The sequence below is a fragment of the Lynx rufus genome, unplaced genomic scaffold (assembly GCF_022079265.1).
Source record: "Lynx rufus isolate CCGP_SWC_20201006 ecotype Redwood Valley unplaced genomic scaffold, mLynRuf1.p SCAF_9, whole genome shotgun sequence".
Lineage (NCBI taxonomy): Eukaryota > Metazoa > Chordata > Mammalia > Carnivora > Felidae > Lynx > Lynx rufus.
Window position 1 is genome coordinate 112,648,245 of NW_025814897.1, and position 13,745 is coordinate 112,661,989.

At 54.6% G+C, this 13,745-nt stretch overlaps 1 protein-coding gene across 2 annotated transcripts in view; it reads left to right on the plus strand.

The window, feature by feature from the left end:
* PPFIA1 (PTPRF interacting protein alpha 1) overlaps nt 1-13,745 on the plus strand; it is a 90,763-nt gene that overhangs the window by 37,375 nt on the left and 39,643 nt on the right. The window contains exons 3-12 of one of the 2 annotated variants that reach the window (XM_047070798.1): nt 4,027-4,128; nt 4,412-4,576; nt 4,965-5,039; nt 5,391-5,492; nt 5,700-5,921; nt 7,406-7,552; nt 9,127-9,261; nt 10,495-10,569; nt 10,858-10,941; nt 12,882-13,013. In XM_047070798.1, coding sequence (XP_046926754.1) covers nt 4,027-4,128; nt 4,412-4,576; nt 4,965-5,039; nt 5,391-5,492; nt 5,700-5,921; nt 7,406-7,552; nt 9,127-9,261; nt 10,495-10,569; nt 10,858-10,941; nt 12,882-13,013 — 1,239 coding nt within the window. The remainder of the gene's footprint in view (nt 1-4,026; nt 4,129-4,411; nt 4,577-4,964; nt 5,040-5,390; nt 5,493-5,699; nt 5,922-7,405; nt 7,553-9,126; nt 9,262-10,494; nt 10,570-10,857; nt 10,942-12,881; nt 13,014-13,745) is intronic. The other variant, XM_047070797.1, reaches the window with a different exon arrangement.

Genomic DNA, 13,745 nt, shown 5'->3' on the forward strand with positions numbered 1-13,745 from the left:
CGCTGTGCAGAAGCTTTTTACTTTGATGTGGTCCCAGTAGTTCATTATACTGTATTCTTAAAGGAAGCTAGAAAAAAAATTTTAAGTGACAGGGAAAGCAGATTCACAGCGCCGTGCTGTCTTGATACCTAAGCTTATTATCGGATTACAGGGTGAATCGTCTGTCAGAACCCGTCGGTGCTGTGTCTTCCGTGACAGAAAGAGCTGTGGTTACGTGTGTTGCTAGCACTAGGCGTCAGAAATGAGAAGAATGCGAAAGGTTCACGTTTATTTGCAGGCATAACAATTCATGCACTCACAACGAGACGTATCAGGGTGAATGCTTCATGACGGCCTGGGCCTGGTGTAATCAGTAGGTTGGTTGCTTCGTTGCTTTGCTTCGTGTCGGCCCAGCCGATGCTTTTACAGCCGGATTCACAGTACAGCGCTGGACACATTGTTACCTTAACAAAACCGCCGGAGATAGTAGGCCGGGAGGCATCTTCTGCAGGGACCGAGAGAGGCACGCTGCAAGGTAACGTCGTTCTTTGAAAGCCAAGCTATGAGACAACACGTTACTCATTTTAGGTCAGATCTCACTCCCCTTATGCCCGTGCGTGCGAGGACAGGCTGTCCAACCGCACACAAGTCTCGCACGCGACGTTCTTCCCGATGGACGCCTCGGTGGTGGCGACACGCACGCGTCTCGCGTGGCCTCGCCGTGCGCTCACTCGATTTTCTCACACAGACACGCGCCTGGCAGGCGGGGTGATTTCGCTGGGCGCCGTGGCGAGGATTTGCTGTCCGGGAAGCGGGGGCGGGTCGTCCCGGAGGTCCTCTTTGCGGACCTGCTTGGGGTGGGGGGACCCTCTGGGTGGGGCCGTCTTGGGTCTCGGGGCCCGGGGGGCGGGAGCGGGGGGAGGCGGGCACCCTCGATGCAGCTTTCCGGAAGCGCGTTTCTGTCTCCCTCCGTGCCTTCCCGTTTCCCCGTCAACGTCTCCGCACCCAGGCCTCGGCAAGGTCCATGTGGTGAAAGGAGCCGAGCCTCTGCCGGGGCGCTCCTCGCGGCAGCGTGCTTCCCAGCGCTGCCGCCTTCCTCGCCCTCCGGCTGCTGCACCAGCTCTCCTCTCCGCGCCGCCGTCTTCTGCGACCTCCCCTGGGCTTTTCCCTGAGCTCTTGACCCTCTTCGGGATCCGCATCTTGAATCCCTTCATCCTCCAGCCCTTTCTGCCGTCTCCACAGTCCCACTCACGATTTCCCCGATTGGCTGTGTCGCACGTCCTGTGAAATCACGCGCGTCATTTGGACGGTCCTCTCCAGCAGGGATTTCTTCGTTGTGTTGGGCCTGACGGTTTCACGGAGTTGTTTGTAACGTCCCGTGGCATCTTCCCGGCTTTCAAAATGTTCCCCCCATGGCGGTTCTCTTCGGTAGCATTGACCGTCCTCCTCGTAAAGTGCCTGTGTCATGAGCCTCACAGGTCATCGTGGCCCCTGGTCCGCAGGCGGACTTGGACCCGCTGCGCTCCAGAGTGAGCCGCCAAGACACGTTTGGTGGTGACCCGTGGGGTTCTGGGTGGCCAGGACATTGTCCAATGTCAGAAGAACTTGAGAGGACAGTCCCTTGCTTTCAGCATACTTCCTGAGTTGAGGGACAGAGCCGGGATGGAACTGGTCCAGGGCAAGGGCTCTGGTCGTGCAGCCAGACCACTGGCCACTGGGACTTGTTGCCTTCAGGGCCCCGGGGTGAGCTGCCTACACAGGGCCAGCCGCCCTGATCACACCCCCGCCTGTGTCCGCTCAGACGGTAGCTGCTTCACCCCTTCCTACCCAGCATCTTGGTGCTCACTTGTCTTTCTCGTGAATAAATGTCGTTTGTGGCATTTCCCCCCCGACAGGGCACCTCCTTCTGCGTGAAAAAGCTGTGCAGGCAGCCATGGTCTCCTCAAGCGATTTTCTTGTGTTTTTCACGTTTTGTGTTGGAGGGGTTGACACGCGGAGGATGGTAGTTCCTGCTTCTCCGCAATCTTCTCCGGGGCGTCTGGGAAACCGTGTCCTTCCTCTTCGTGGTCGAAGCTGCTTCTCCTATCGTCTCGACCGTTTTTAAAGCCAAACCCCTTTCTCAAATCACCAAGCTATCCTGTGACTGCGTTGAAATGTGCCAGTTTTCGATCCTCCCCTTCCTTCTGCCTTACGTCGTGATGTCAGGTCTTCACTTGTCTTGCAGTTTGAGTCGAGTCCGCAGGTGTGCCCGTCTCACAGCAGTCCTACGTCCACAGAGATGCCACATCTTCCACACGAGACGAAAAGATGTCTCACCAATAGCACCAGGGTTTTGCATGTGCTGGGGTGGCTGCAGCGAGAGCTTCGAGAATCTCCCTTTCTTTGTGTCCCCATGGTCCTCACGCTGGCCGGCTGGCCGCTGCCGCTGTGGGCCTCGGTACAGGTCAGGCCTTTCAGCCTTTTCTTGTCATACCATGAGTCTCCTCTGCATCGCATCGCGGGAGCACGTCCAGCATCCCTGGGGACACTTCAGACGGGTCCCAGGGTGTAATTCAGGGTTCATGGTATTGCCCTTAACACGGTGAAAATTACGAGGAACCCTGAGAAATCACTTTTCCTGTGGTGCGTGATTTACCGGAGAAGGGAGCTGATCAGCAGGTTCGTGCAACACTTGAGGTGACCTCAATGGCCACAGGAGGTGGTGCACACTTCCCCCGAGGACAGCGTCTGCTACAGCTCGTGTTAGGCGGTTGGGACTTAATCCTGCGTCTCCGCATTTGTTTGCCTTTCTCTTGACTGCAGATGGCACCACGTAGGTACGGTCTGTTTACGTGCGCAAATTTTGGTAAGCTTTGCCTTGTTGGAGTAGGTTTGTGTATGTTTTCGGGTAGTAAACGCTGCAATAGCCTAGTATCTGCCTAGATTTCATGCATTCGTGGCCTACCTTTTGCTTAATATTTTTGATATCTCTAGGCTGCTCAGCTCATCTGCCAGTCTTTCCAAATGTCACACATCTCCAGAAAAGTTTCCAGTGTATTTATTGGGAAAGAAATCCCCACATGGAAATGGGCCTGCACAGCTCTACGTCAAGGATCAGATAGGCTTCTGGGAGTTCACCTTGTCAAGTCAGATTGCAAGGAACGTGGTCACTTCTGTGGTCAAGTTCCTGTTGATTTGGAAAGGGTTAATTTATGAAGGAACTTGAAGTATGTCACCTGTTTGTACATTGATTTTCTAGAATTGCCGAAATCAACCACTTTCTGAATTTGCATGTCAGGCTGTTAAGTGAATCTTTATCTCCTCGTTTGTCCTTCAGAGACAAAACCTCTGGGGCGCCAGGGTGGCTCAGGGGGTTAAGCGTCCGACTCTTGGTTTGGGCTCAGGTCACGATGTCATGGTTCACAGACTGAGACCTGCACCGGGCTCTGCGCTCGACCGACCGGAGAGTGTGCGTCCACCTCCTTTGAGCCCACCTCTACGCCGTGTCCCGGGCGGGCGCTCGGTATTGCTGGGAGAGAAACCCCACGCGGGGTGGCGGGCCCTGGCATCACTCTCCTCAGCGACGCTTCATCCAGAAAGTTTCCTGCTTGTCTAAGGAAATCAGTCTTAAACTCTCCCTTTCGTCAAGAGGCCTACCAGCATTTTTGAGAAGTCCATTTCGTATGGTTGACTTTGATTGAGCCAGTTGTCGGGCTACGACAGCAGCTTTTGGGGACCGTCAGCCTTTCCCCGCTGCCGCTCCACAAGCCTGCTTCCCAGACGAGGCCAGAGGCTGGGGATGGGCAGCAGCCTTCTCGGCCTGTTGTTCCCGAGTCAGCAGAGTTCCTGAGTCATAGACCTGCCAGGCACCTGAAAATGTCTCTGTCTCCTTGAGTGTCGGTCCCTCTGAAAATCCCCGGGACTCCTGTGGGTGGTGAGGAGGGAACTGGTGTGTGTGATGCTACTTGAGGGTGGTGGGTGAGTGGGCTAGGGTGAGTGGACTAGGGTGGGCCGCGGAGGCCTGGTGCGCTCTGGCTAAAGACCCCCCGTCTCCCTCCCTGCCCCCAGGAGTTTGCGGCGCTTACTAAGGAGCTCAACGTCTGCAGGGAGCAGCTCCTGGAGAGAGAGGAGGAGATCGCGGAACTGAAGGCAGAGAGGAACAACACCAGGGTCAGTAGGCGCACCGCCGGTGTCTTTCCACACAGGACCCCATCCACTCCCCTTGTCCACCTGTCCCCGTGGAGCTGGCCGGGAGCCATGAGTTCAGCGTTCTCACACCTTGTTTGATCCGGGAGGAGAATTAAGGCTATTTTAACACGTGCGGGGGCGGGGGCGGCTCCCTAACCGGGGACCGAATTGAAGGGATTCAGACTCGGTTTCGCATTTGGTTACATTGGGGCCCAAAACTGAAAGTGCTGTTTAAACACGGTTTTCCCTTGGCCTCTCTCACCAGCTGCTGCTGGAGCACTTGGAGTGCCTTGTGTCCAGGCACGAGAGGTCTCTCCGGATGACGGTGGTGAAGCGGCAGGCGCAGTCCCCGGCCGGCGTGTCCAGCGAGGTGGAGGTGCTCAAGGCCCTGAAGTCCTTGTTCGAGCACCACAAAGCTCTGGATGAAAAGGTGCCTCCGGCCACGGCGGCTCTCAATTCGCGCACATGCTGTGTGCCGTGAGGCACACGTCGCGTGTTTGTGGGACTGGAGTTTCCTTTTAAGCTTCTCGAATTCTTGTAAGAAGACAGGTCTGTGTGGTTAAAAAGTAGCGGTTGGCGGAAATGTTGTGCGTCTCCATTTGCTGTTACAAATCGCGTAATGTAATTTATTTCGGGGAAGATTTCGCTCCAATGTGAAATTGAAAGCTGTTAACGAGCAAGTGTGTGAACGTTGGCATCCGCAAAAGACCTTACCAGCACTCTGTCATGTGATTTGAGGTTAAGGGGACCTTCGGGTAACTGTACAGTAAGGAGAAATGAAACACCTACACGTACAAACTCAGTCCCTTTGTTTCCAGGTGAGAGAGCGGTTACGAGTAGCACTTGAAAGGTGTAGTTTGTTAGAAGAAGAATTAGGGGCCACACACAAAGAGGTAAGCTCCAGACGTCATCACGGGAGTTGATTTGAGGGGGTTTCCTTTTTATCCCTGGTCTTGAAAAAAACGTGTAAGACTCGCGGTGGGGACCGTCACCTGTCGCTTACTTTCTGACTGGCGAGCGAGGGCCGGCACACCTCACTCTCTGCGCCCAGCTGCGCGGTCTCTTACCTGCCATCGCGCAGCCGAGAATACGTTCCGATTTAGTCACTTGTTTTATTCCGGCTGCAGGGCATCACCGCCCGTTTCCCCCGAACTGTGCTCACAATTTACAGTTGTGTCTTTCCGAGAGGAGATTCTCTATCTTTACTTACTTCCTCACCCTCATATTCAATTCTTTGGTTTTAGCTAATGATTCTTAAAGAACAGAATAATCAGAAAAAAACCCTAACAGATGGAGTGCATGACATAAACCACGAACAAGAAAATATGCCGAGCACGAATGGAAAGGCAAGTCCTCAGGCTTTCTCTCTGTCTCTTCCCCGGTTCCTCTGCCCGCAGACGTGGGGGCGCGTGCAGGACTGTCTGGAGAGCTGCTGCTAAGGCGCGTGGCGCCCGCGACAGCCGGCACAGATCGTGGGACTTGACCCATTTCCCGGAAGTGCCCTGTTTCTTAGCTCGCCAGACAAGGCTATTTAAGGATTTTTCCCCCACCAGAGAGCTTCTGACGGTTCTTTAAGCCACGAGGAAGACCTCGCCAAGGTAATCGAGCTCCAGGAAATCATAGATAAGCAGTCAAAGGAGCAGAGCCAGATGAAGGAGCGCCTGGCCGCCCTCTCCGCTCACGTGGCCGAGCTGGAGGAGGACCTGGACACGGCACGCAAGGACCTCATCAAGTCCGAAGAAGTGAACACAAAGCTGCAGCGAGACGTCCGTGAAGTGAGTGGCGGTCGAGATGGCCACGCCGTCGTCGAGCCGAACGTGGGGTGTTCCGTTCGGTCGTTGCCCGGTGTGTCCTTCCTCTCCCACGGGTTTTGAACTTCGGGAGTTTTGTGGCAGCGGCAGCAGAAGGGAACAGTGCTCCGGGCCCGGGGCGGGCTGCCTCCCCGTCTGCGTGGCGGACTCTCCCCTCCCCGGGAGAGGCCGGCGGGCCGGCGGCGAAGCGCCCTCGGGTGCGGAGTGCGGGCCGTGCTCGCGGTCCGTTCCAGTAACACCCTCGGCACGTCCACACCGCCACGGTGCTGCCGGGTCGCTTACGGGGCCGCGAGCGTACGCGGGCGGCTCTGCTGCTCTGACCTGCTCGCGGGGGTTGCGTGCCGCTGGTCGTGGCGGTCGGAGCGAGCGAGGGTGCGGCCCGCCGGCCATGGGGCAAGATCGTGGGGGAGTGCGGCCGCTTCTGCACGTGTGGTCATTTATGGGAACCTGATCGTTGTCACAGAAACTAGTAAGGGCAGGATGGTCTCTCTACCCCTCCTCCTGTCCCTGTGAGCTGCCCTTTGTGGACAGTCCCCCGCCCCCAGCCCAGCACGGCCACCTCAGGATGACCCTCAGACCCTCGAGCCTGGATGTACAGGTGCACTCTGTCTAGTAGCTTAGTGTGGGTGAGGTCGTGTAAGAATTTAAAGCAAAAATATTTGCAGAAATTACGTAACCTGTTCAGTGAAATTATTCTTTGGCAAGGGGAGGGGGAGGAGGCTCTTCAGCAGAGTTTAAGATGTAGACAATTTAGAAATTCATTTCTTAAGACTCATCACTTTTCATGTTAAGACTGCTGACATAAATTCCTTAGTAAACAAAGAGGGCTGAAAGAGGAATCTTCAGGGTAGGGGACAGGAAAGGCAGGGCAGAAAGTTCTGGTTCCATTTTCAGTGTTAGATACCGTGTGATACAGTGTTGTTACAGGATTAGGCTTCAGAAGGTTACTTCCAATTATATAAAAGTTTGCATTTTGTTTCAGTTTGTTAACACTTCTGCTTTAACTTTGGTAACTGGATGAGATTTCATCCATCTTTTCCCCGGGAAAATGATGGTTGTATCTCCCAGCGTGTGTTTCCAGACGCCAGTCCCTGTTCTGTGGAAAGCTCACTTGTGTCAGGAGGCAACAGACGTTGTGACTTCCGGGAGATTTTATTATACGTTTCTCTTGAAACACATCGGAAAAAATAAGCCCCGGGGACTGAGCGGCCAGAATCCCAAGCAGGCTCCGCCCTGTGGGCGCAGAGCCTGACACGCGGCTCAACCTCACAAACCGCGAGATCGTGACCTGAGCCGAAATCACCGGCTGAGCCTCCCCGGTGCCCCGAGGGTGCTGGTTTTCTATTTGATTGGAAGATCAGGATTTAGCCCAGTTTTTGTGTCTGGAGTGTGTTAACGTGTCCTGCACTAGTCATTTCCCTGTTTTCCCTCCGAAATACCTGCTGTAGGCCGTGGCCCAGAAGGAGGACATGGAGGAGAGGATCACCACCCTTGAGAAGCGCTACCTCGCGGCACAGCGTGAAGCCACCTCTGTGCACGACCTCAACGATAAACTTGAAAATGAGATTGCCAATAAAGACTCTATGCATCGACAGGTAGCTAATTTTGCTGAAATTCATCCAACTTTTATTAATCACAGGTGAAGTTAAATACCTTTCTCCTGTGACATTCATGTTGGAAATCAAGTCTCAATGCAAAGTTTTTGGGATCTTGGAACATTGTGTTCAAAAGCGTGGGTTACTTCACCTTACACGTTTTAATTATTCGGGATTTTATGTAACCGTGTTATGGAGCTACACTGTGTGATTCTTCCTTCTGTCTTGTTTTAACTGCATGTTAATCTGTTGCCTGTTAGCGCTGTTTCCAAAGGAGCAGGGACCGGCCAGGAACATGCAGACAGCTGACCACTTTTGTTAGTACCTGGGATCAGGGGGGAAGGGCAGGTGCAGAAACATAGTCTGGAGTGAGGACGTGAGTCTCCTGTATTTTGAGAGGCCGCACGTCTCTTTCTTGGTCGTCACGGGTCATCCGGCGTTAAACAGGAGACCCAAGCCCAGCTTCTTGGAAACATAGCGAGTTTGGTGTGTTTAGAAGTGTGTCATTAGACAGAAAATAATAATAAGAGTCAGGTACTAGGAAGCAGCTAAAAATCGTATTGAGGAGCGCGGTTTAAGAGCACAGCACGTAAGATGTTCCAGCGGCACCGGCCGGCTCCGTCGGTTGAGCATCTGACTTCGGCTCAGGTCATGATCTCGCGGTTCGTGAGTTCGAGCCCCACGTCAGATTCTGTGCTGACAGCTCGGAGCCTGGAGCCTGGTTCGCATTCTGTGTCTTCCTCTCTCTGCCCCACCCCTGCTCATGCTCGGTCTGTCTCTCAGTAAATAAACATTAAAAAAAAAAAGCACGTAAGGTGTTCCAAATAATGACTGTAAAAGGCAGATCACGAAATACTACGTACAGCATGTGATTTATTTTCTCAGGGTTTTAAAGCGGGATATGTGGTCTTTCCGCACACACAGAACTATATGCACACAGACAAAGGAAGGAGGCTGTGTATAAACAAGTGTTAACCTCACAGGAACCTCGACTTCTACATGATTTTTAAAATTACTTAAAAAAAAAATCCCTTGTCTAAATTTTCCCCATTGATTTTTTTTCAAGAGTGAGAGGGTTTTTCTAGAATAATCACACACTTGCAAAAATGACTCGACTGGCATGAGGCATATTCTCAGAGGCTCTGTGCTGGCCGACGTGCCCACGGCAGTCTGCCCTAAGGAGCGAGCCCTCAGATGACAAGTCTGGTTATTTTTAAGAGGGCTTAGGACTGAACCCTTCTTTCCTTAACTTGGGAAGAACGAGCAAGCTTCTACAGAAGATGGGTTTTCTTTAACGTGTGGGAACTTTGTCTTTTGAAAGACTTCTTTGAAGAAAGACACTGAAGAAAAGCAAATACTTTGGCAAGAGGTGTTTTGCGCAGTGAAATCAGGCCCCAGGGAGTGGGAGCCTCCTTGCAGAAAGGAAAGGTTTACTCTGAAGCGGCTCCCGAAACAGTTGGCTTCTGTGAGAACTGATTTAGCAGATCTCTGCGTTTAGATTTTGTGTCACTTTATCACAAGTAGAAACGGATGGAAGACTTGCTGCATTTTGATGCTTTGCTTTCGTTCTCTAGACGGAGGATAAAAACCGCCAGTTGCAGGAGCGCCTGGAGTTGGCGGAGCAGAAGCTGCAGCAGACCCTGAGGAAGGCCGAGACGCTGCCCGAGGTGGAAGCCGAGCTGGCCCAGAGGGTGGCCGCCCTCTCCAAGGTGGGGCCCGCCCTTCCCGCTGGGTCCGATGGCGGGATGCCGATGTTCACGGTGGCCTGTTCGTGTACCTTACCTGTCACTGTTCACGTCGGCGCGCCCAAGTCCACGAAACAGCTCAGATCTGTTTTCCGTGCTACTTTGAGATCGGAACGCTTTTCAGGTGCCAGGCAGCTTCCCCATTTCTGTTACCTCCGGGTTTGTCAGCTGTGTGCTGTTCCCAGTTGGTTCGATCTAAGACTCGCTGCTTCTCAGAGTTAAGTCAGCGACTCACAGCTCAAGATAGCAGCCTTGGATAAGAGAAGGACAGGGGTGCCCGGCTGGCTCAGTCTGTGGAGCGTGGGACTCTTGACCTCAGGGTTGTGAGTTTGAGCCTCCTGTTGGGTGTGGAGCTTACTGAAAAAAATAAATAATTTTTAAAAAGGATACAATTTTTCTCAGAAATAGGAACATCCTCTTCTGTTTTAAAAATAATCAAAATAAATTTGTAACAGTTTTTTTTATTAAAAAATTCTTTTGATGTCCATTTATTTTGAGAAAGGGAGGGAACGTGTGCACGTGCTTGAGCAAGGGACGGACAGAGAGAGAGAGAGGGAGAGAGAGAGAGGGCCAGAGGGAGAGAAAATCCCAAGCAGGGTCCATGCTGTCGGCACAAAGCCCGACACGGGGCTCGAACTCACAAACCGTGAGATCATGACCTGAGCCGAAACCAAAGGTCAGACGCCCAACTGACTGAGCCACCCAGGCATCCCTGTAATAAGTAAATTTTGAAGTAATTCATTCACTGGTTCAACAAATACAGACGAGGCCTGTGCCAGACACAGTCCCTGCCCTCCCAGCTGTCACAGCCCTCACCACCCACGGGGGAAGCCAGCGGTTGAAGAGGCAGTTTCCAGACGTGACGTGGTCGGTGCTGGGATCGAGTGATCCACACGGGCCGAGAGAGCACATGGCCCGGCAGACGGTCCAGCCTTCCGGGGCCTCGGCTGAGGGAGCCTAACGCAGGGAACCTGTCCATGCTTCTGTCTCACCGGCTCCCGTGCAGTGAGGGCCCCACTGGGAAGGCGTAGGCACGGGATGCTGACCCTCATGGCTGACGTCGGGTCGGGCAGGTGGTACCGGGCGCCCACAGCCCGACAGCTCCAACAGAGCCTCTCCTCTCCTTTGTGATCTGCGTGTAAAATCTCCGTTTCTCTTCTCCCCTGTCCTCTCTCCTGTCCCCGGTCGGCCTTGTAGTCCGACCCTTTGTCTTCTGGACACTCTGCTGGTGAGGAAGCTAAACTGTCGGAACTCGCTTCCCAGCTTAGGAAGGTAGCACGTGTGCGTTGCTCTGTCCCGCTTGCTGCTTCCTGCTGTCCGTGCTCAGGGACCACGGGCGTCTGCCGGGGGAGGAGGCACCGTCCACGGATCCGGGGCCCGGGGTGGGGACGAGCACGTTGCCGAGCCCCGGTCACCAGCTTGGAGGCCACCGCTTCCCACTGGCACGCGTGAGGCCGGTAGGGCGTGTGAGCGGGCGGAAGGCCGCTCACGGCATGTCGTGCGTAGGCACAGCGTGTGGCGCAGGGCGGCCGGCTCTTCTGACCCCGATGTCGCCCACAGGCCGAGGAGAGGCATGGCAACATCGAGGAAAGGCTGCGGCAGATGGAGGCCCAGCTGGAGGAAAAGAACCAAGAACTGCAGCGGGTACGTGTCCGAGCGGAGCGGCCGCGCACCTGGCGGTGGCCGAGGAGGAGGCGCAGGCCGGGGGTGTGGGGGTGGGGAGCGGTGCCTTGTTTCCCACTTCTCCGCACGTGGACGCCAGGCCCCCTCTCGCTCCCGTCAGGGGTACAGTGGCCTCTGGTGCGAGTTGGACGCTGGTGAGCGCTCCTAGCACGTGGGCGATGTTCTCCGGACGCGGGGGCCCCGTAGGCAGTGCCGCCCGGGGTGGAGGCACCCGCACAGCCCACGGTGCCCACCAGCTCGTCGGCAGCTACTCGCGGTGCACGCGGGACCTTGCAGGTGCCCCTCGGCCAAACCAGAGGTGCTGGCCTGGGGTGAGGCCCGTCCTAGAGGAGTAGTCCGCTTGCTTAGGACGTGACGTTGAGGTCCTGAAATCAGGTCACGGGCCTGACCTTGGTCCCCACATCCTGAATGACTACTCGAGACGGAAAGGCGTAGGTCGGGGTGGATGTTCCTAAGAAGGGGAATAGCGTAATCGAGCCTTGACGAAAGGGAGGCCCGTGTCCCTTGAATCCCCTGAGACTTTTCCCTGGAGGAGCTGGTCAAAGGGCCACATGAAACACCCAGGAGACAGACCAGGCAGCGGCCACCCCGCCTTGGCACGTCCATCCAGGGCCGTCAGGTTTTGTTTTCACCAGAAACTCATGTGCTTGGCCCTAGGTCGCAGAGCATCAAACATGAGTTTCCGGGCAGTGAAGGTCCTGACACTAGCACGAGATCGCGTGTCGGCCGACCCCGGCTCCCATCACACGCGCGCGCACAGGCAGACGCGAGCCTCTTGGGCCAAGAATTCGACCTTACTTACTTAGAGATGCACTTCATTACTTTCAGGACTGGATTGTAGTTTGAAAGGACGGGCATTGAGATAAGGATTCTTCTGTAACCGAGGCAATTCCAAGGAAACTTCTAAGCTGTTTTGCTTGAAAAATACGTGGGTGCTGATCCCTTCTTGGGTGGCCAGGGTCTCTTCCAAGTGATGGCCGTTGCCGTGGGTTAGGTGTGACGGTCGTGCTTTCTGTTCGCTGCTCCCAAGGGAAGAGGTGTCAGCACATGTGTCTTACAGATGAGGGAACGCAAGCAGGGGCGGGGGGGGGGGGTTGACCGTTGCCCAGCCTGTGGCGTGTCCTGTGGGCACCTCCTCCTACCTGGACCCCCTGGCTGCAGGGCGCATCTCTACCCCGTGCCCTATGGCCCTCCACCCAGGAGGAGCCCCCAAGTGCCGCCGGCCTGTTCCCGCCGCTTCTCTTTTGTGTTTGTCGGGATATGGGGCAGAAACGAGCTTTTTAACCCTTGCAGTTGATGACAGTTATATAAAACACAGACCCGTGAGCTTTGCTGTTACACTCGAAAGTTACTGGAGGTAATTAGTTCCGATTTTTTAATCCAAGTGTCCGTTACAAAAGATTCAGGTGATGTGTGAATATAAAGGAAAACAGATGAAAGTCTCTCTCGCCACCGAGTTTTTTCCAAAGTGGATTTTTTTTTACCTTTCGCTTTTGTCTGTGGATTCATTTCTTTCTCCCTGAAGCCGGATCCGAGCTTCTGTTTATGCACCGGGAGATTCCTCCTCCCGTGTGTGGATAAGCCGACGCCCTTAAAAGTTCGCTCGTTCCTGCGTGTACATCTGCCTCCTGAGCCCGTCTGAGAGCTCATAATCAGGACATTCCTGAGGCCCCCTGTGTATTTCGTTTCCCAGAAACAACGGGACCTTCTAATGGACGATCCCTCGGAGGCACGTTCCTGCGGTTCTGTGCCCCGCTAGGTCGGTTCCGGCCGTGACGCACAAGCGCGCCCAAGAAGGCTGTGGGAAGGGGCAGCCGAGGACGAGGACGTCCTTGGCACGCCCTCGGCGCGTCTGCGCTGGTGATCACACTTTGGCTTGAAGCTGGTGTCTCCTCTTCCAGGCAAGGCAGAGGGAGAAGATGAACGAGGAGCATAACAAGCGTCTGTCGGACACTGTCGACAAGCTCCTTTCCGAGTCTAACGAGCGGTTGCAGCTTCATCTGAAGGAGAGAATGGCCGCTCTGGAAGACAAGGTAGGACGGGACAGGCGACGGCTGAGGGCTCCCGGCCTCACACAGGAGCCCCCTCGCGTTGTTCTTTAACGCGGAAAGACCACAGACCGTTTCCCACTCCCCGCTAAGTTCCCAGTGTCCCGTCCCTGCCCGACGTACGTGTGTGGGCAGGTGTGCGTTACTGTCTAGAAGAGAAGTCTGGTCTGGGAAGGGCCCCCGAGAGGGAGCACTTTAGGCTTTTGCTAATTGAGACTTAAGGAGTAAGGTAGCTTCGTGCTAATCAATAAATGGCACAGAGGTAGCCACAGACAGTACATAACTAAGTGGAGTGGCCGTGGGCCGATAACCCTTTATTTACAGGACCTGGCGGTGGCTGGATGTGGTCGGCAGGCCCTCGTTGGCCAGCCCCACGCTGGGACCTGTGTTAGGTCCAGCCCTCACCTGGTCCTTGCGTGGGGAGCTGATTTCTAACCTCGTGTATGGAGAGGACGCTGTAGGAGCGCGCTGTTATGTAAGGCATTTAATCAGCTGAAAACAGGTTCTCCCGTTCCATTTCCTGCCTTCTCTCTTTTCATCTGGTTTGGAAAAAGTCTAAGCCTGGACTCTTACACAGTCATCATGGAAACACTTTAGCTGTAACAGGAGGGAAGGAGTGTCATAGGATCTATGCCAGAGAAGCTCTGGTGGAAACAGTTGGATTCGGACCTGATAAAACCGTCTGGCTACACCCATGTCCCTGAAGATGAGCCCAGA